The sequence below is a fragment of the Alosa pseudoharengus genome, unplaced genomic scaffold (genome assembly GCF_046254945.1).
Source record: "Alosa pseudoharengus isolate Yale_2024_CS ecotype anadromous, Long Island Sound unplaced genomic scaffold, YU_APseudo_1.1 YU_APseudo_1.1_scf_19, whole genome shotgun sequence".
Taxonomy (NCBI): domain Eukaryota; kingdom Metazoa; phylum Chordata; class Actinopteri; order Clupeiformes; family Clupeidae; genus Alosa; species Alosa pseudoharengus.
Window position 1 is genome coordinate 35,154,198 of NW_027468657.1, and position 23,708 is coordinate 35,177,905.

Consider the following 23,708-nt stretch of genomic DNA (forward strand, 5'->3'; position numbering starts at 1 on the left):
TTACCACATTATTGGTATTTTATTAGCAATTCCCATTAATTCCCATAAATGTAAGTCTATTTAATTATAAGCACACATATTTAAGTATAAGCCTCTTGACATAAAATATTGGTCTATTGAGGCAGAGTGAACCAACAGTGGACCAGAGAGAGAGAAAGATAAACAAGATTGTGGGAATATTGGCAGTGTGAGTAGAGCACAATATGGCTTCAAAACTTAAGTGGATACAATTAACTTTTAGAAATCACACAAATAAAAAAATGTTAGCAAGTTTCCACAAAATTTCAATCACATTGTCAGAAGATCTGTGTATTGTGATCATTTTAAATTAATTTATATACATCCTTAAAAGTACTCATCTGTACAAGTGCTCTCTCATCAAATGATCAAATCAAAAATAAGACACTTCACTCCATGCATTCCCATTCATGCATTTCGTTACAAGGAGGCAAGTTCCAGGGTGAGGCGCTCTTTCTCCTGTTGCAGCTCCAGAATGCTCTGCTTATTCTGTTCAAGACGGTCCTCCAGCCATTGCAGTAATGGGCCACTCACAGCAGACATCTGACTACACAGGTTCTTGGTAAACACTATATGAAAATATCATAACAGTTTGTTTATGTTTATGGGATCCAGCATATGTTTTTACAGAAAGTTCACAAAGTACAACATTAGGGAAAAAATGATTAAAAAGAGAACATAAAAGGATCATCTTAAAGGGATATTCCACCATTTGGGGAAATACACTCATTTTCCACCTCCCCTTAAGTTAAACAATTGAGTTTTACCTTTCCCCAGTTCATCCAGCCGTTCTCTGAGTCTGACAGTAACACTTTTAGCTCCAGCTCATTGAATCAGATTAGACCGTTATCTTATGGCAGAGATGCTAACGGTCTAATCTGATTCAATGAGCTGGAGATAAAAGTGCTACTGTCAGACTCAGAGAACTTAATTATGTAAATCCAAGGACAATGTCTTCTTATAATCATTCCTCATCATAATTTGACTGGCAAGACTTACAATTTAGAGTACAAATCAGTTAACAAAACACATGCCATACCTGAGCCATTATGTATCTTTGTGATTGGGTCCAGGTGGGTTAAGCTGTAGAAGATTACAGATGTTTTCATTAGGTACTGAAATATTAGCATTGTTTCTCCTCCAGTTGTCATTAGAATGCACTATTGACATTTTATTTGTCTGTTGTGGATTGACAATTGGTTCATTCCGTGTCAAATCAGACAAAATCTACACCATCTCAATTTGTTCACAGTTGGTCTAAGAGCTTGTGTTCAACTCCAATGTTTTCATGTCATCATTTTGTTTTTTAAACAATTAAAAATGCCTTATCTGGGAAGCCGTGTTCTGGCATTAAAGGTTTGTACTGCATGCCCATTGATTTTATAAGGCCCTAGACTTGGAACAAATATATATATATATATATATATATATATATATATATATATATATATAAAATATTGCTGGACAAAGACAATTATAAACAAATATATTTATATAAAAATTATATATTTTTAAAAAAAGAGTAAAAGTTTAGGGTTGCTGCTCTTCTTGATACAAAAGGCCATAAAACAAAGGATACTGTTAAAAATCTTGGTGTCTTTATTGACAGTGAACTACATTTCAAAAGCCACATCAAAGTAATAACTAAATCAGCTTTTTACCACCTAAAAAAATGCTAAACTTAGAGGTCTGATGTCCAAACCTTGGGGGGGTGACGATACACTCAGGCCACGAGACGATACGATACATAATATTGGGTTCACGTGGACGAGAGGATATTTTAACACTATTTTTAAGAAATCTTCAATAATGAAATATATGACTGGAAAAATAGCCTTTTATTTGACTGAAAGTCACATTTTTAAATATTTTAACTAGGGATGCACTAATACCATTTTATTTTAATTATTTGTATTAGTATTTTGATTTGTGTACTTGCCGATAATGATATTTCTACAACAAAAATAACTATCGAGCTATCATAAAAATACAATGAATTGGAACACCGTTTTTATTTTCCTCTGCTCTGGTTGTTACAATAAGCCTAATAATAAATTAAAACTAGAAATGCAATTCCAAGGAATTACCAGTGCATGAAAATGCTAAAGTTGTGATGTAAAATATCATGTATAGTTAAAACAGATAATTCAGAGATGGTTACTACGGTGATGCTAGGATAGACATGGTGGTTGCATAGCTTAATAAAAGTTGATAGTTTAAAAGTAGACTGTTTAAAAGCTGAATGTAGATAGTTTAAAAGTTGTTGATAGACAGTAGATAGTTTAAAAGTTGTTGATAGACTGGAAGTTAAATGAATGTTGATATTCAAATAGTTTAATGGCTGTGTATAGGTAGATATTTGACGATAACTGAAAGTTGGAATGGCTCTAATGTTTGCTAGCAGTTATGCTAAGATTTTTAACTATGCTAACCATGCTACTTAGCTAATGTTTTATAGCAGTGCTAGACATAGTTGATGACAAGTTAAAAGTTGTTGATAGACAGCTAGTGAATGTATATAGTTTAAAAGTTTAAAAGTTGAATGTAGATAGTTTAAAAGTTGTTGATAGACAGCTAGTTTAATAGATAGAGGGTGGGTTGCACCAACACGGATTAAATTAATCTTGGTTTAGGCCTAATCAAGGTTTTGTAAATCTAGGTTTAAACTTAATTCAAGCTATGTTGCACCACTTAATTTTAAGCATGATTTAACAAATCCACGATTAAAACCTTAACCTGCGATTAAAACCTTGATCGGTGATTATAGTCCGCCATGATGGATCAGTGTACATAAGCGAGCGACAATTTTAGGCTATTCTCTTGAATCATAAGCCTACTTTTGTAAACTGTCTCATAAGTAGCAAGCAAACGCTCGCGAAGCCAAAGATCGCATACATTTTAAATATTTAAAACGTTCCTTAGGACTAACGTTAACGCCTGTCCTAAGGAAAATGTCGCAGCGAGTACGGAGCTCAAATTTCACAACTCACGAAAAACACTTATTATATCAATTAATGGAACAACACGCAAAAATAATTGAAGACAAACGAACCGATAATTACACTCTGACAAAAAAAGGGTCAAGCTCTGCACAAGTTTCAATGGCTCTGTGGGGATCAAGGACAAGCGTGATGTGAACAACCTAAAAGCCTGCTGGAAAAACCTGAAAGCAAAGGCGAAAAAAGATGCTGCCAAGGAAAGAAGGGACACTTTTCTCACCGGAGGAGGCCCCCCATCTGGAGAAATGGATGTGTTGTCAGCAAAGATAGTCCAGATGATTGATTCCACAGCAAATAACCCCCTTGCCAAATCCCTTTGACGACGATGCCATTGCTGATCAGCCAGTGCTAGCAACATCCAGCTTCGAAGGTGAGTCGCTGAGCTTGTTCACACAACTATGTAACGTTATTATTATCATATAATAATTGTAGGCTAATGCTACCGTTTTAGCAAATGTAGCTGTAGGCATACATAGCTTGCGAAATAACGTTATGTTTAATGTGTGTGCCTAACGTTAACGATGTAGCCTAATTTAGCCTAACGTTTTGGCTACGCAAATGTAACGTTAGACCTAACTGTAACTTTGACTAGGCTAGGCTAGTTCAGTTAACAATGTTTCATCTGTGTCGCCACCTGACGTTACATCTAACAGTAGCCTAGGCTACAGCTAACGTTTTCTTCATTTATTTATTGTGCCGTACCAAACTGTTAAGTTTTAAACGTGTTTGTATTTCAGAACTCAATGATGGAGATACGATGCCTGCCCTCTCTGCTCCTGCCATCATGACACAAAGTATCTGCGAGGGACCAACCCTGTCCCCGAAATCAGTCTGTTCAGATCCAATCAGCCCCTCAAACAGCAAGAGGCATAAGAATGACTTAACTGAATATCATTTTGAAGTATTGAAATTGGAGAAAGAGAAAAATATGATTCAAATTAAAAATGCAATATTGCAGAGAGAAGTCCTTGTTTTACAGAAGGAAGTACTGCAGCTTCAAAAAGATACACTCAAGACAGGTTTACAACCAGTGGAGATGCTTTTCAATGAAGTGTAGGCCTACTGTAGGCCTATGTATATCAATTGAGAATGTGTTGTTTTATTTATTTATCTGACCTGTTTAAAATAATTAAATATTTGTATTGATTGAACAGTTCTAATTACTCTGTGAATTGCTCCCAGCACTCCAGGAAAACCAGCTCTTCTATAAAAACCAGCTGATGTTTCTCCTGTTGGGCCAAATCTGACATACTGGTCTTTTAAAGCTGCAATGGCTTCTGATACCCTTTCAACAATCCTACTCACGGTTGATTTATGCACTCCAAAAAGGTCCCCATCCACCATCTGGAAGCAACCGGTAGCATAAAACCGCAGGGCTATCAGTAGTTGGAGCAAAGGTGGTATAGCTGCATTCCGATCACTGCCATGTTTGATTGCGTACATGATTTTTTCATTTAACCTTAGGACAGATTCCTTGTTGAAACGGTACCTCTTTGAAAATTCCTCATCATCATAAAACTCCATTGGGTTGAGACGGTCTCTAATTTTCCTTCGTGGGACTCTATTTTCTTCAAATCATCTGATATATGCAGCCATTTCAGAAATGTAAACCACCTCAGCAGTAGGTTTAAAATTAATCCCTAACTGAAATTTAAATCTGAGTTTAAAGCAGTTGAGCAACAGGGTTAAAATTAATCCAGGTTTATATGAATTTCTAAGCCAAGATTAAAAGGATGGTTTAAATGTAATCTTGATTACTTTTAAACTAGATTTAAAGTTTGGTGCAACTGGATTAATGGATAAACCTTGATTTAATCCAGGTTAAGACTTAATCCTTGTTGGTGCAACCCACCCAGATAGTTTAATGATAGTTTAAAAGTAGACCGTTTAAAAGTTGAATGTAAAAAGTTCAGTAGTTTAATGGGTTACATTGTTTAACAGTGGATTATTGTAGTGAGGACTTTTATTTTTAAACAGTTTTGGGCAGAGGAAACAGTTGAATAGGATGTGTAGTCTTAATTGACCCAGATTGTATGCTTAAAGCCTGAGGCTGCAGGTGGCCTGAACACCTGCCATAGGATTCTAATTGCTTAATGGCCGTATTATGATGTCATAATCGGCAATGTTAAGTCTATGGGGATTTTTAAAAAGTTTTTCTTTAATAGTTTAAAAAGTATAAACGTTTCAAAGTTGAAAAGACATAGCAACTTGGTCCGTTTGAATACCTACGTTACAAAGTTTGAATGAAGTTTCTAAGTTAAACTGTTCAAGAGAAATTGCGTACGGAAAAAGTGGTAAGCGGAATAATAATAAGAAGTTGCCTTGGAAGAACAGTACAGTGCATTTTCATGCACTGTAATAAGAATAAGTTGCCTAGGAAGAACAGTACAGTGCATTTTCATGCACTGTAATAAGAAGTAGTTGCCTAGGAAGAACAGTACAGTGCATTTTCATGCACTGTAATGAGTATGAAATAAAATATGTATAGCAGGCTATTTCAAACCAAAATGTCTCCATTTCCACCTTCCACAAATCCTGTGGCCTCTTTTAGTGTATGACATACTGATGTCTACAGACAGGGGCGTATCAAGCTTTTTAAAAGTGTGGGGGTTGTGGGATAGGAAAATGAAACAATCTTGCCAAATTATAAATAACTCCCTACAGGGACGTAAGTATTTTCTGAGAGGGGTGCGGGCTATATTGGTGTCCGGCAGTTTCTACCCCGAAAAAAAACGAAATTCTGATTGCTAAACACACCATTTTAATGCAGTTTGGGAGGGACAGAAGAAGCCGCGCACCTCATATGTGTGGCTCATGTGACATGTAGGCCTACATGATCTACCTATCACTTCACTATTTGACACTACCCTACATGGAGACATATCCCATGTTATAAATCAAGAAATCATTTCAGAAATGATGTTTTGTGCATATGGGTTAGCAGGCTACAATAAATTGCCCTAACAGACAGCAGCCTAATTTCGAGGTATCACTAATACCTAAATAAATATAATAATAAAGAATTAATAAATTAAAAAACGTTTGAAGTAGTGTTGCACGGTGTATCGATACGTTTGAAGTAGTGCTGCACGGTGTATCGATACTAAAAAGGTATCACGATGCCTTCACGCAAAAAAGGATACGATTTCCGACGTTTTTAGAATCGATACTTTATTAAAATTAACGTTCTGTGTCTGCGTGAACTGCTGCTCTCACTGCTCCTTGCACGCATCTAGGCAAGTGGGCGTGTCAAGCAGGCAGCTCTGAGTGAGTGAGTGCGCCGCCAACGTCAACATACAGTAGTTCTTTGCCGACCATCCTCGGCCTTGTGGATAAAACAAAAGGTGAAGTGAAATCTGCAACTATTTCAGATACATCACGAATAGTGAAGGCAAGCCATCAGGTACACAGAGGCCCGTTTGTGAAATATGTTTCAAAGTCATTTAAAAGCAGTAGGCTACGCATGGAACTTGGCTAAACACCTCGCAGACATATCCCAATATTTTTGTTCAAAGAACGACAGGTTAACGAATATGCTACACAGAGGCCTGTTTGTGAAATATGTTTCAAAGTCATTTAAAAGCAGTAGGCTACGCATGGAACTTGGCTAAACACCTTGCAGACATATCCCAACATTTTTGTTCAAAGAACGACAGGTTAACGAATATGCTATAGAAAACACGACTACATGGTTAGTGCAAAGTTCTTCTCTTCTGTTTTAGTCTAGCCTAAGTGAAACGAGTATGGTTCTCTGGGATGAAGCGAACCTTCCTTCATCAATGAATTTTGACGAGACATAACGAGCTGTAATCATTTTGACGAGACATAACGAGCTGTAATCATAGGGTGCTAACGTGATGAAAGCGCAATGTTCACGCCAGAATAACATTGCCATAACTTATAAACAATCTATTTCATGTTCGGTCAGTACTACTGGTAATATTTGTCATGGCATGTAGACTGCAATTTGTTCAATAAGTATTGCCCAGATGTAGGATAGGCTACCGGAAATGCGCTAATTAAAGCCCACAGCATATAATACCACCAAAGCGTGTTGAGTCCTAATAATAATAGCGGCTTATTGTTACGTGGTAGCAAATCATGTTATCAAAGAAATAGAAGTAGGCTAATGTAGGAATGCACACAGACATATTGCAACAGGTAATGGTGTAGGCCTATCTGACGAAGACCTGAGTGGTTGGAACGTCGTACTTGTACACTGGGCGCAAAGAAGACTATCCTCACATTTTTCTCTTTGCAACTGTCAAAGAAATCCCATGATCACGGGAAGGCCTAGGGAAGCCTATACTGTACATCAGATGGCCTAAAGATTAGGCCCCTCTGCATAGCATTTAGTGATTTGCATGCAGTAATTTCAACACTGACCTTGATCTAGCCTAGTTTGGCTATTTAAAGCTACTTTATTGGCAAAACACAACACAATGTAAATGAACTAGGCCTATAACAAAAAATAAAGGACTTAATCACACAAAGTAGGCCTACTATTTTACTGACTATAAAAATAATAATTATGTAGGAAGTTTAGAACCCAGAATGCACACTACAAAAGTGCACCGAATTCAACACAAATGACTCAATACACTTGGAGGAGGTATGAGTCCTTTCTTTTCCAGATATCTTAGGATTTAGCCGTAGTATCGTTTCAGTATCGAGCATCGTGATATTTATGGCAGGTATCGTATCGAAGTCATAATTTTGGTATCGTGACAACACTAGTTTGAAGTCTACCCAAACATATGCAAAGGGAATATAAATAAATTGTGTTGCATATAGCCAGCTTAATTAATGTCAATTTAAAGATTATGATTAGCAGTTTCTTTTTCCATTAATAGTTACAGGAAGCCACGTTGTTGTTTAAGTTATTGTTGCTTCTAGCCCACGTTACCTAGTTTCACTTGCTGCAGGGACACACACATTGCATGAGCGCTCATAAGCGTTCTATTTGAGTTCTACATGCTGGAAATCTTAGTTCTCAGATGTAGAACTCAAATGTGTCTTGACGCCTTCGTTTGTAAGATCAAAATAAGATGTTCTAAATGGAACGCGATCGTATTTAAGATCTCCAGCACCGGCCATAACTTAATTTTGCGGCTACGTGGACCAGTAGGTTAATTGTTGAGGAGGCCCATAGTTTGAGAAAAGCTGCAGATCATAAACAGAAAAAAGCAAAATGCTCTGAGAACAGTATAGTAGCCAAGGTCTTTCTGCACAAACAAGTGCCTTGGTGCGCGCACCTCCGCTTTCACTTTGACTCTCTGCATTTATACATTGTGACAAAAACTGTCAGTCAGACAGTGAATTTTGGTTTACTAAATTAGCATAATGCGGTAACAATTATCATTTCAATTCTACCTGAAATCTGCTCACTGCAGACTTTATAATGCAGACCCAAGCAGCAGCACCTTGAAAGATGCACACTTTGAATTTGATCAGAGCGGCTCTGGTTCTTCACTGGCTAACTTGATGTGATTGGCTGGATGACCATTCAATCAAATTAACAGACCTATTTGTGTCTCTTTGTGTGTGCATTATGGTAGATACGGTTACGGGAGCGTTTATTTCCATATTTTACTTTCATTTTAATCTGACAAAAAGTGTGGGGGATAGAATCATGTTCCAGCAAAAGTGTGTACGTTATAACACCCACATCCCCCACGCTTGCTACGCGCCTGTCTACAGATGAGGACTTTGAGCAGAAGATCAGCCAGTACATCTGCTGGAGCTCCCCAGGAGTCTAAGCAGCATTGCGCTGTATGGACGCAAGAACAATCTCACACTCCCATTCAGCAATGAGAAGGAGGAGTTTGTGGACACACGTGCTAAGGACAGTACAGAGAGTCCAGGGATCCCAAGGTAGCTTGTGTGCTCGATTTCCAGTGCATTTGCTTTGCTTGTGGATGAAATTGTTGGTCTACTTTCCTTGTCCACTGTGATTGTTGAACAATGCTGGCCAGATATGAATATAGGTGAAAGTTTCCTGTCTCGTTGCTACTCTGGCAGTCTCACCAAAAGATGCAGCAGCTGGCAGGACGTCATTGCCTTAACTGAGCTGTTAGATATATAGAACATCTACTTCCGTGTAGTAGGCTACAACATGGTCTGATTCTACATAGGCTAGTCATTACTTTTATAATGGAGAGGCAACGTAGCAATGCATTCTGAAGCCCTGTTTCGTTTATCCCACGCCGTTGTGCACCGAGGGAGGGGTGCACTTTTCTCCTCTCTTTCTCCTCACTTTCTCCTCTGATAATAAACTTGTACTCGTAACAAAGGGCAATTGAGAATGTAGCGGAGTAAAGAGTAGATTACTGGCTCAAAAATGTACTTGAGTAGAAGTACATTTTTGAAAAAGGAACATGAAAAGTTGCTGCTCCTCGAAAAAAATACTTTTTTACTCATGTGTGTTACTTGTAACTCGTTACTACCCACCCCTTGTTGTGAGGACGGGCAGGAAGTGAAATGCCCAGACGGCGGTGGAGCAGGCCGAGTCCCGGCTTTGGCACAGGATGCTGGTGGGGCAGGTGGCGTCAGTAAGGGCTGGTTTAGGCAGCAGCCCACCAATGTGCCCCAACCTGACCAGTAGCAGGGAGAGAGCCAGACACAGCTGGTCCAGCAGGAGGTGAGTGCTCTGAGTGCATCGCAAGATGTACTTTGGAGACTGGGCAGACGATATTCACAACGGTTACCGGTGTAATGGTAAACCACAATAAAATTCTCGGCGATAATATTTACCATTTTGATTTTAATTATCTTAATTACCACGGTGGATTAAGAAAAACGTATGTGGAATTCTTTCCAGCATCATCCGAGTCCTCCAAAGTAGGCGCACAGGCATAGCATGCAACGTGGACTTGTTATGTTTTAAATCAGATGCCACTGCTATGCATGTTTTAGGATGACCGCAAACACTAATAAACCTAGCTAGACTTGTGGATCTGCAGTTCATTTTCGCAAGCCTACTCTCACAGGAATGGTTTTCAGTTGAATCTACCAAATCTAGGCTATAGGATAAGTGGCAAAAACACTTTTTTACCATTCGTCTGATGAATGCATACAGCTGCCTACTGTATCTTGGAAGTTTGTTGTGATAAACATTCATGGCATCTACAAGGCTACAGTTAACGACCACTTGTGACGGCCCTTCACAACATAGTAAATTGGGGAGACCAAACTAATTTAAGTTATGTAATCAAGCCGTATATCTATGCTAACGTTACAATACTGTTTGGATGTCAAGCTTAGCATGCTTAGTTACAGCTCCTTGCAGGCATCTATTCATTTTATTGACTCTGACACAGAATTTTTGCAAAATCCCGATGTAAATGGAAAAGTGTTTTCCAAGACTCAAAAGGGCTTGTAGAACTTATAGGGCTTATAGAACTAGATGCAAAAGGGTCAATATAAAATTAGTTTAGCAAACAGGAAAAACTGTTACTGACGTGATCAGTGGCAACCATTGAAAAAAAAAAACTCCCTTCTGTAATTGCCTCATATCATATAAACAATAGTGATTTACCCAGCTGATCTTTGATTGGGTGGGGATCTTTTTGAATGGGAGAGGGGCCAAAATATGCCAGAACAAATAAAATTTGAGTCCTCAGATTTGCCTGGTTCCTAGACTATACAGAAGTCAGTTCAAAGACAACCATTTTTACATAGGGAGTGCAATTTTGCTCCAGCCATTTTAACACTGGATTAAAAAATACTAATCAAGATCAAATTAGAAAACATATCATGCCTTTGTCTGTTGAATGAATGTTCATATAACATAACCAATCATAATACATTTTTGTTAAGTATAGATGGACAAATACAGATGAATGAATCTGATTATAATGACAGGTTAACCACAGTAGTATTAGGAAATATTACATTTACCATCATTTGTTCAAATTGTACTTAATCATTCATTGGAGATAGGCATCCTGAGTTTTTTCCAATTATGTTACTTCTTTTCAGCCTTCACAATTCCTTCTTAAAGACATACCTGTGGATCCTTCTGTATGTGTCCTGCTCCTCTTGGCAAAGGATCCTGGGGAGCTCTACAGCTGATTCCAGGCAGACTTTACCAATGGCCTCATGTGGTACCACATGAATTGGAATCTCTATTCTCTCATACCTAAAGGAATACCATCAAAAGCAGATTGGTTTATTTGATGTCATCAATTATGCCATACAACATGTTCGTTTTATAACTTAAATAATAAAAAATGACTTATTTGACTGTGCAAAGTACAACAAATAACATGTGCAGCAAATTGCAGTGTGGCTGTGGGTCTGATTTGTCCGTTTTCGTTATGCATTTTTGCTACACAGCATGAGTGAGAGTGGGGTTGGTAAGGGATATACCCATAGCTGTGATAAGGCACGAGACCATCACGACTGCAGCTACACTGTTAGACTGTATGTAAGGTATACTTGGCCAAAACAGTTGAAGCTGCTATAACTGCAAAGAGTGGACCGACGTCATATTAAACCTTGGATTAAGAATGGGATGTCACTTAAGTTCATATGCGAGTCAAGGCAGGTGACCCAATACTTTTGGCAATATAGTGTATAACATCCACACCCAATTTCTGTCATAGCTCATATTTTTAAAAGAAATCAGTGAAACAAATCCTGACAAACAATAGGCAAAATTTTAATGCCTCATCAAGTGATAGGCTAACGATCATTAACATCCAATTTCTGTCATGTTTCATATTTGTTACAAGCCTATTTGTGCATTTATGGGGGGGGGGGGGGTAAAAAGTGCAGTAGAAGAGGGGTTTAGTAGATTAAGTGGCAAGGGCTGCATAAGAAAGGTGGGGGAGGATTGGGATTGGGGGGGCACCAACAAGGAACACCCAAGAGCAACAGGGGCAAGGAAAAACTCCCTTACTAAGGAAGAAACTTTGGGCAGATCCACGGATCAAGGGGCTAACCCAACCGCCAGGGGTCTTGGTGTGTGTGTTGGGGGGATGACAAGGGAGATGGGATAGTGTGCTGTGTATGTGGGGGCAGTGTGCAATATGTCAAGTCAAGTCAAGTCAAGTCAGTTTTATTTGTATAGCGCATTTAACATGCACAGAGTGCAACCCAAAGCGCTCCACATATAATACATTGTCATTGACACATAGACTAACAAAGACAATAGCGGACGGAGCGGCGTAATCGCCAGCGTACACGTGACACCAAGACATATAACTACATTTAAGAAATAACAAACGCAAAAGATGCCGGACGGAGCGGTGTAGTCGCCAGCGTACCCGTGACACCAAGACATACAAGACAGACAACAAACAAATTAATAAATAAAATAAATAAAAAATAAGAATAGAATTAGTCCAATTTCCAACCGGCTGAAAATGTCCAAGGGCAATGATGACTCGCGTGAAACTGCGCACAGCTGTGTCTCCACAACCGATGCAACGCCAACAAAGTTCTTTACACTCTGGCAGTCTGGAGATAACGTGAACGTTAGGCCTTGTTAGTCTGAAGATCACTGGAAGCATACCAGTCCGAAAGTCGTGGGCGATCTTGTAGATGTGCAAAAGTTGGAGAAAGTCAGATATGTGTGTGTGTGTTTTGACATGTGATGAAATAAGAAAATAAATAAAAGGTCTGTAGCATAGGGAGAGGGATGTAAAAGTGCTAAAAGTCTTGTAGGTGTGTGTGTGTGTGTGGGGGGGGGGGGGGGGGGGGTCATGAGTGCTGAGGAGTGAATGAGTGCAAAGTCAGTATAGTGTGAGTTCAGGGTTGGGAAATGTTTGAGAGTGCTGAGGAGTGAATGTGTGCAGTCAGTATAGTGTGAGTTCCTAGTTCGGATGGCCTGGGGATAAAAACTTCTCCTGAGTCTCTCAGTTCTGGCTTTGTGACTACATAGGCGTCTTCTTGATTTCAGCGGTAGGAATAATCCATTGTTGGGATGAGAAATAAACCACAGTGAAGCGTAACTTCTGCCGACGCGTAAATTCCTCTGTAGGTTATCCGACAGCCCAGTGTGAGAGCCGCAAGCCGCGCAACATTGTTTACTTTTGCAGCCAATCACTGCTGTCGTTTTATTTTATTGATTTTATCTTAGTCATGGAAGCTAAATTTGAAGGCAATTTGCAGGCAGGCCACTGGTAAAATCCAACGGGCCACAATCAGCCCCCGGGCCACTAGTTGAATAGCCCTCTCTTAGAGCTTTTGAAAGGCACTGTTAGAATCCTTGGAAGTTCGTCGGAAATGCATTCTACGTAGTTGGTTATGGTCATGATTATGGGATTTTTTTCATTGTTTATAATCTCCTTTGAATCTGTGTCAGGGTCCATTACACCATTTATTGAACTTGACCTGTTTACCCTCTGTTACCTGTTGATTTAAATATTGGGCGAGTGCAGGCCACTTGTTAATGGACCCACGCACCACTGGCGGCTAGTTGTATTCAAGTATAATGTCCAAAGATTGTTCAATAGAAACTGTATGTATGGTTGATATTATTAAGTTTAGACATGATAAAATATGATTTAAACAGCCTAAGCAATCTAAAAGAAAACTGGATATGGATTTTTTCAGCTCTGGCATGGCATTTGGCATTTTTCAGCTATGGCATTTCTTTGAGAAACACAGTTAGTGGAAGGCCGTAAGATACTTAGCTATGATTTCATAAGTTTATGCGTGTTGGATATCAACTGAGGTGATAAAAGGCATGAAGGTGAGAACATAGTTTAATTGCTGCTTGATACCAGGTTAAAAGTTGGAACACCTTTGATATAAGCCTTTCTCTTTATGTCTTATCCTAGTGGGTTTTTTATGTTCATCAATGTTTGGCTAATGCAGAATAACATACCTTGATCATATTTAATTTCCAGACAGAACTAGGGCTATACACTGTGTAAATAAAGGGAGGACCAAATACAACACTTATTGGAAAAGACAACAAGAAAGTTTCTCTTAATGGCAAAACATGCCAGTGCTTTCATGCAAAAGATTCTGGAAGCAATGCACTCACTCTGAGCCTTTCTGTGCCTGGACTGACTGGAAACAGGTGTAAAGCACTCTACCTGTCTGAAAAGTACAAATGGAATGATTATTGAATATTGAGTGATTATTTAAATATATGGATGATTCATTTTATCACTCACTTTAGTGTTCTTGTCCTCAATGAAACAAGAAAAAATAAGTCCCACAAATCCTTGATCCATCATCTGATACATTGCTTGAGTTCTCACATCTAGAATTAAAATTAAATTATGTCATGACATTCCATGGATTGATCATAACATTATGCATATTGACAAAACGAGCAAATCTTTACAATCATCCGTAGCCTACCGACGTGTGATGGCCAAACTGTGATGTGTGGATGGGAGTGATACCATCCAACAACTCTCACTGGGCGCCCAGTCATCTCAGCTAATCTGTATGTTTGACTTAAGGACAAACTGCTACTTTTATCAGTGCCAAGGCCTACTGATAAAGCAAAAAACACAAAACCAAACAACTTTGCTACAAGGGTAAAAGGATATTTCTGCCTCGGTTGAGGCAGCAGAGAGCTGTTCAGGTGATATTTCGACACGATCTTTCCTTTTGTCTGACCGCCGCAGGATGATCACAGAGTGAATGTGTACAATGCGATTTGTATCAACCTGACAAAAAGAGGGATATTATCATGTGAAAAGTATGACAAATGATTCATATGTATAGAATAAACTAAATGGTTGGGTAATTAATGTTAGCTACTGGATTAATCCAGCTGCAGAAACAAAGACATGCTGAAGTTATACTAGCTATACTAATGCACAACCAACATATACGGCTCATGCTATCCTTTATTTTTTTCTATGATTGCTGCTAGTCTCAGATTTATGGTATAAATTAACTGTCTGAAAACTTCCAAATGTCTTGACACTCACACTGTTGGAATATTCTATCAACCATTTTAATATAATACACTAGGCCTACATTTTTTAAAGAACAAGAATAAAAGAAATCCACACAAACACTTTGCTGTCAGCCCCCAAGCCATGTCTACTACTGTGAGTTTTGCTTATCTAATCTCAAAATTAGATATACTATATAAAAAACACTTTAATTCATAAAGGAACAAAATTTAAGGAGAAAACCAAATTTATGGAATGAATTACAAGGAAAAAATTGTTACTGAATTACAAGCTTTCAGAGGGATCATCTAGCCTGTGTAGACATTACATGTTTCATGTCTACAGGACAGGCCTAGTGCACATTGACTGCATTGCAGGGCAGAGCTGTAATTGGGAGAACTACCTGCAAGCTGCCATCATCAGGATGCTCGCGTTTCGTCTCTCCAGGCGTACAAATCAAAGTTCGCTGTCTTAACATAGATGAAGATCACAAAACCCACTTGAAAGCAGATGACAAGTGTAGGGCAAAATGTCGGCATTTCAGACTTCTTCGTCCCAGCGTAACAGTGCGGTTATTCAAAATCTCGATGTTATTTTCCAATAGGAAAAATAGCAAGATACTGGATGTCCTTATATAGGCAAAGATGGCAGGTTTTTTGTAGGCAATCTTCAGAGGTCTATAGAGCTCAATAGTAACTGCCCACTCCGATTCTGGAAGTAAGAATCCAATTCATTTTCTCAAATTCATTCATTTTATAAAGCATAAAATCGTAACCATCCAAGGTAGACTTAAAACCAGCTAGGCCAATATGATGAAGCAATTGTATGCTCATGTATAGTATAAGTATAAGTATAAGTATATATACTCTTTTAATCCCGTGAGGGAAATTTGGTCTCTGCATTTATCCCAATCCGTGAATTAGTGAAACACACTCAGCACACAGTGTACACACAGTGAGGTGAAGCACACACTAATCCCGGCACAGTGAGCTGCCTGCAACAACAGCGGGGAGCAGTGAGGGTGCCTTGCTCAGTAGCTGTAAAAATCAAACTTCGATCAGGCCAATCACATTATGTATAGAAGATGGATGCTGCTGCTGGCAAAAAGCGCCACTCGAGTTAAGCTTTTTTTAAGTTGGCAAAAGTTTGATTAACTAGCCAACTAGTTCCACTGGTGGGAAAACACACGGGACTCGTACTATTCTATTGTGTGCTGAGGGAATTTGAAAGACAACCGTTTATCCCACCCCTCGGATTGTGTACTGCCAATGGTGAGTTCCCAGACCCTACAACGGAAAAGCACTACACTACCCAAAATCCTAAAGTGTAAAGCAGAGCCTTTGATTGGTAGAGATTACCTTTGCCATAGAAATGCCTCAAACCATGTTGATTTGCTGCTCACTCTTGCAAGATGGCTAACGTTACCAACGTAATGAGGAGCAATGCGTGGACATCTGATGAAAACTGTTTTTCTCACCTTGAAAGTTGAATGTGCTATGTAAACGGTATGAAGTTAGGCATCTTGTTGTCTTTCATTCAAAAGGAAGCGTGTTAAACTATCTTTAGGTCGGAAAACATATCATTCCCAATGGCTGATGGGAATGAGTAGGCCTATGTAGTAGTCGCTAGTAGTAGTCGTCCCGTATTTGAAAGGAAAAAGATGTGTTCCGTGAACTGATGCGGAAAGCATTTTGTTCTGTATTATTGAGAATCAACTCAGTGCAAATCCATGACAGATCAGTTTTATAAGTTAGACTATAAAAGCAAGAATGCACGATTTGTATGAGATAAAGGGAAACCTTGCTGCTATCTGCTGCTATTTATCCCTCGGTTTGTATGTCATCACTCTCCCAACAGAGAATGCACTTTTCGTTTGAGCCACTGGGAGTCACATATATTAGGCTACGCTGATAGTAGCGTGAGATGACATGTCTGGCTCAGAGTTTAACAGTGCATCTGTGCTAGATAAACAACTAGGCTAGCATACTTGCTGCTGAGACAGAAAAAACCCAGAGATAATTAAGGCTTCACCAAATTCAGAGCTGTGCTTCTGGAGATGCTTATGATGTTCACAATATATTTTTTCTGTGCTATCTGCCAGTTCAGTTATTGAGTGTTTTTGTATCGAAATGATTCTTGTTTTTCACCGGATAGAAAATTAGTAGGCTAGTACATTAATGCCATTTTGTTTTTGTATATCGTGAGAATGTGCGCTCATTTGACCAAATTGTGCACTCAATTATGCTCTCATTTTACTAGATTGCGCAGAATGTATATTATGCATTCATTTTAGTAAAAAGTCTATAGTGTGTTCATTTGACACCATTTAGTAAACAGGCACACAATTTTGTAAAATTATGCACTATGTAGTAAAACAAGTGCCCCCCCCCCCCCCCCCCCAACCCTAATAGTATAAGTAGTACCTTTGTCTTTTTTTTTTTTTTCTGTTCGAAATGCAATGTTGTATGAGTTACTCCATAGCTGGTCAACCTTAGTTAGGCAAGGCCTAAAACACATACAGATTTGTACAGACCTCAAATGGAGAAATGAATGAGAAACTTACTTCCGGAAGCTGAGCCATCACGGAGGTGGGCGGTGACTGTTGAATTTTAAAGGGAGGTACAGTAGGCTATAGAAGAACTACTATAAAGCTATCATAGCTTTATAATGCTCTGGGCAGGTGGCATAGTTCTCCCACTTAGGCTATAACCAGAGACGGTTAACTGTAATGTTGGGACGGATGTAATCTAAGTTATGAATATTTGTCAACTTACAACTCAAACTTCCCTAAAACTCAGAGCAGGTCATGTCATGGAAACGTTAATTATGTGCACAAGGGGAAATCAGAGCCCTGTGAGGGAAATCATTTCTCAAAATCCATTCCATAGATTTAGTTTATTCTCGGTGCAGGCTTTGTCTTTACATCTGGAGTCGTTTATTGTCAAATTGAAATTAAATGAGTGGTAGAATAGCATAGGCGGTGTACAGGATATACAAGAGTTTAGGTTTCCAGATCTGACTAAAGTCAACTAACACCATTTCAACGAAGACTAACCAGAGACATATTGTCGGATAGTATGACGCCGGTATCAACATACGAACATTTGCAAGAAACCATCAACAAATACTAGTAGGGCCTACGATAAAGTTAACGTTACCTCTCCAATGCATAGTCCCATAACCTCTTCTTTCTCCGTACTTAAGGCATGGTTCATACAGACAAGAAAGGCGTCTGATCCGAGATAAACGGCGCTAACAGCCATGTTAAAAGAGAAGAGAGTAACAGACTAACTTGATTTTTATTCGTAATGCATATCAGGAATCATTTGATACAACAGGCTCGGTTGGCGTCGCACGCAAGTCTTCCGGTGAGTTTCCTCTTTCTTCTTCTGTTGTGTTTAATCGGCGGTTGGCATTCTTATTTAGTCCATTACCGCCACCAACTGTTTGGGGGTATAGTGTTACTGGACAGAGCACTCGAAGCAAGAGAGAGTCCATCCTTTCATAAATTGTCTTTTCAATATCATGTCACATCATGAGTCTAAACGGACATTGACTTTTTTTGACATCATAATTTTTCTGAATCTTTGCCATATTTGCAACAATCAAGGAAAATAACATTAAAATCCATTAAAATGTATGTTGTTTTTTTGTCCTCCACATTGACTGACAATATCAACAAACAGGCTACATTATACAGGCTATCCCAGACATCCCAACACTAGGCAGACACCCCCCCCCCCCCCAATTACTTTAGCCTACTTAGATACTGAAACACAGATGAATATATTTGTTTAATAATGTCCGTACACCAAATAAGGAAGGCAGATATAAATTGTGGTAATAAAATATGTAGATTTTGGTAGTTTGGTCTTTTCATAGCCTTGGCTATAGCCATCTAGGCTATGGGCCTGAATAATATGCACATAAAATGGCACTTGTTAAACTCACCTCAACATATCTTTTGCAATCATTTAACCTACAAACAGTGCAGCGTGCAAGACATAGATTTTTACTCTTATGAGACAAGGGTACACTTTTGTGTAGTCTAATGTGAAATGGGTCTTAAATGTTCCTTTTTTGGGGGCACTGACTCTGCCATGACGCTCCTGTTATACACTGAACTGATGGGGCTTCCTGGGTGGTATATTGTCCAGTTGTTTCGGGCATAACATCAGGGTTCTAAATTAACGTTTTTGATCACCAGCCAATGTGGCTGGTAACTTTCTAAAGTTACCAGCCAATCAGAATTTCCACTACCCAAATTTTTTTTTCTTATTTTTCCGGTGAAAGTAAGAGAAATTATGAGCGCCACTGAAAGCATATACTTTATTTCAAGTTTGGGATCTATCTATCTATCTATCTATCTGTCTGTCTGTCTGTCTGTCGATATCCTCATCCCCTTCCTCGTTCCTCTTCTCACCCCCAGAAGTCTGTTTCAACCACCGCCGCATTTAGTTTAATCTTAACTTTTTACTAAGGCTGTCAAACGATTAAAAACGATTACTAATTAATATCATATTTTGAAATTCAAAAATTCAGGCTAATCTAGATTAATTGCGATTAAAAAGTGAATTTTCTCCCTAAAGACTAAAGCTTCTTAAGTGGCATTTTAAATACAACATAAATCACAAAATTAATGAGTAACCAAAGGTAAAAGTTTAACACTTTCATATTATTTAAATGACAATAATGACACAGTAATTTTGTTTTAAAGTATGGATTTCTTAAGAAATATTACTCATTTGATGCTGTTTAACTCATTTGTAAATGGTGCACTGTCACTTTAAACCCATTGTGTCCACACATTCTCATAATGATCTTTTTTTACCAGCTCCATTCAAATATAGTCTACAGTATGGCTAGTCCACAAACTCTAACATTGTTTGTGCCACATGTATAGCACAATATTAACAATGATGTTAAGTTGGTATAAACAGCTTTCATTCCTTTGGAAATAGAAGCATGTAATTACATGATACTAGCTAGACATGTTCTGTTTGCAAAGTGAACTAGAAAATGTAATTCCAGGGAATTACCATTGCATGTAAATGCAAAAAGCTGCTGTTAATAACATTATATTACTTACAGTATAATTATTCAGATTACATAGACTTACAGTATTCCTGAAAACCACTTACTTGGTTAGATGTTAGCTTAGAGTATATGACAGTCGGTAAAAATAAATTGTTAATTCAATATTGATCAACATTCTTTGTTTTAATACAGCAGAATGATACTCAGAATACACTAATGAACACTTAAAAACCAAAGTAAGCTTGAAGTCAAAAAATCACAGTTGTTGAAACCAATTTTAAAGTTACCCAATAATGATAAGGGAGAAACCAGATGTCTACTAAATTTGCATTCTTACAGAACTTTATAATGGCAATCATATTATCCTACAGATCTATTTATCAGTGGTAATTCTGAACTGGCAGCAAGAGCTAGAGGTCTCAGTTAATTGTAATACTGTAGGTCACATTTGATGGTGATATAGACTGAAGAATAAGATTCAGCCCATCAGATGATCAGTTTTAGACAGAACTTAGGTTAGAATCTTAATTTTCACACAGCACAGCTCAGGTCTAAAAAAAGCTAAGTTTCACAGATGTCACAGCACAGGTATGATTCAAATGTATGCATGCTTCGTATAGTTGTCGGCATAGTCCTCCTGTAACAATATAATACTCAGAATGTCTCAGTGTAGATATCAGATCTACGTCTCAGTATAGTTCAAAGGTATGAGCAGATATGTTGAGATATGGTCACATGTTTTTGGGAATGAATGTAAGTGCTAATGTCAGCGACGTATGGTTGGCAGGATGCGCACAGACAGGCACACACGTAATGTAATACACGGTCATCACCACACTGGTCTGGTCTGGAACCTAAAAGACAAAAGCAAACAAGTTAGAGTTATACCAAAAACAAGGAATGTGTACAATTGTTCAATACAACTTAGATATTTAAGTGAGGTTGTTGCACCATAAATCTGTAATGGTAGTTAAATATACTAGCCTATAGTATTTCATTGCAAACAATGCAACATTTTGTGTTTCATTCATTTCAGTTTAAGGATAGTTGATAGCCAAACAGTTTAAAGTAAACAGCTTAGAACACTTTGTAGGATAAGGGTTTGTTGTCGCTGTTGATAATCATAAACTGAGTCTTAAGGATGGACTATTCTGATATTAAGTATCTTAATAACAAACTACACGCTTGCGAGGTCTGTCATCCACATGTTTCTACAGAGACGATGTAGGCCTACTCTAGGATGTACTACAACTGGGAAGCTTGATTCTTGTGCCAGGCTACCCTTTAATTTATAGGCCAGAATAATGCAGAAATTAGTATCGTTAGCCTATGCCAAGTAAACATACTTTGTAGCCTATGTTGACAACACAAACGTTAGCCTACCTCAACTTCTGTAGTGTGTTTTAACAATACTTTTGTCATATCAAACAGTATGGCTTTCATCAGGTCCCTTTCCCCAGGTGTATTTAATTAAGAGCCAGATAGTATCCGTACAATATTATCCATACTTTAGAAGCTGTCTGGTAAACGTTAAGTAAGGGATAATCTATTGTCCGCCGGTAATTATCAGAAAATAGCAGCAGAGGGGTTTTGCTTCGACCTGAAGGGACTTATGCTGCTTTCGAGATGTCTTGTAAATCATTGTACACTCACCCGTACAACATGTACCAATGAGTGGCTTTAGGAACGCCTTTCTCTCGAGCCACGATGGGCATTAGCAGGAGGCTAGTCATTGTTATTGTTTTGTGCTACATGTAGCCTCTAGCTAAATGGCTGGAAAACAAATTGTTACATTGTATTGTTCACTGTGTGCTGTGTGTGTTTCACTAATTAGTGTGTTTCACTAATTCACAGATTTGGATAAATGCAGAGACCAAATTTCCCTCACGGGATCAAAAGAGTGTATATATACTTATACAGGAAGGTTCCATAAATATTTAAATGAGATCAGCCATTCAGACACCTGAGGGGTAGGCTATTCCAAGTAGGCTACGTGGTTACGGGTGCACAAAGACCTGTAATGCCTCCCTGAGGGGAGTGGGGTGAACAGTCTGTGGTTGGGGTGAGAACAGTCTTTGATGATGCAGCACGCCTTACGCAAGCATCGCTTGCCCTGGATGGCCTCAATGGAGGGGAGTGAGGAACCGGTGATGCGTTGGGCAGTTTTCACACCCTCTGCAGTGCTTTCCGGTCATGGGCAGAGCAGTTGCCATACCAAAAAGGTGATGAAGGTGGAGCTCATAAATCAAATATTCAGTCACATTGTAGCAGATGCCCTGCAGTACTGCAATGTAGAGCTGCAACTTCCCCAGTTCCAGGGGTGTGAGGAGACCGTTCAGCTCATTTGTGGTAATCCTTGAGCAAGGCAGTTGTTCTGGGGAGATATAAAATAAATAAATGAATAAAAAGGGATTTGAGATGCATCTTATTTTTGTTAGGGTGAATTACATGTGAATAATACAGTGTTGGGCAAGCTACTTTTGAATTGTAGTGAGCGAAACTATCAGTTACTCTGCCATGAAAAACACTACACAAAACTACCTCCCCAGTCAAATGTAGCAAGCTTAGTAACACAAACACAGCAGTAGGCTAGTTCACTACATAGGAAACTACTTTAAATTGTGCTAATTTCACATGACAAAAGTGTAGCTTGTTTGGCCAAGCTACTTCATATAAAGAAGTTAAGCTATTGAAAAGTTACTTTATTCAGGAAATAGTGAAGCTACCACCAACACACTTATTACTAGCTAAGCAACTACAGTTACTAGCAACTGCCCGATAATAGGCTACAGTCTGTGCAACTTGTGTAAAATTCGCCGGCCAATGTTATATTAGTAATATTTTATTCATTTCTACAATAGCATTCTTGTGTCAGTTGTAATGTAAGTCAGTGTTATGGAATATGACTCATCAAGTCTCAGTTCATAGCCGGGTGAACACCTGAACACCTAGCAAGTAGCCTAGCTAGCTGACTCCGATTTACATACAATAACAAAGATCCTTGCTCCTTTTCAACTCTCTGGTAATATTGCATTCACAAAATACAACCAATAGTACGATAATGTTAAATCTTACTTGTGAAAAGTAATCCCCCGAGCCCTGTTTGCGATGGTCCGCCGATTTGAGCAGGAATATGCTGCACATTGCTCTGCCATCTTGTTTCTTCTGCTGCAACTATAGCGGCTGCATTTCCTGTTTCCAGCAGCCAATGCTGTGTCTACTCTGGCACAAAGGCTCTAACCTGGCCCTAGCCAGATGAATGTCGTTCCGCTTAGCTCCGCCTAGCTTCACTCACATCCATCTGGAACCTCTTCCATTAAGAGTGATTTCTCCAACCAACTTTATGGTTTAGCCAATCAGGACGCAGGGCGGGAGTTTCATAGATGTGACATAGCGTAGAAGCGACTGTGAGACTGTTATCAGCGTCACGGGTTGGCTTCGATGAGAGTGGTTGAAGTAGCACGTCAATAGATGACGGACAAGTGGCTTATTCAATCATATGCAAGCATTTTTTGATTAGGTCCAGCCTTCTGAAGCAACACTTCAATGGATCGGTTCCAGATGGATGAGTGGAACTAGGCGGAGCGAAATTCATCTGGCTAGGGCCAGGTTACAAAGGCTCTGGCATTGCAGCAAATCACCCAGACGTCATTTTTTTTTCCTCTGACGTCAGACGCAAAGTTTTTGCGCGTGGCACACGTAAAAATTTGACGTCTGACGCTCAGACGTCTATTTTTTACTCCTGAAGAAGTAAAAAATCTACACGTGGAGGCGTTATTTTGACAGA

At 38.8% G+C, this 23,708-nt stretch overlaps 1 protein-coding gene across 1 annotated transcript; it reads right to left on the reverse strand.

Annotated features, from left to right (window-relative positions):
* On the reverse strand, positions 1-18,258 carry brcc3 (BRCA1/BRCA2-containing complex, subunit 3). Its single transcript, XM_076292608.1, has 8 exons — positions 18,043-18,258; positions 14,530-14,650; positions 14,337-14,423; positions 14,147-14,235; positions 14,014-14,069; positions 11,026-11,157; positions 1,058-1,101; positions 1-587 (listed from the first exon to the last, which is right to left on the reverse strand). The coding sequence occupies exons 1-8, from the start codon at positions 18,145-18,147 to the stop codon at positions 439-441; spliced, it is 783 nt and encodes a 260-aa protein (XP_076148723.1). The 5' UTR covers positions 18,148-18,258; the 3' UTR covers positions 1-438.
* Between the last annotated feature and the right edge of the window lie 5,450 nt (positions 18,259-23,708).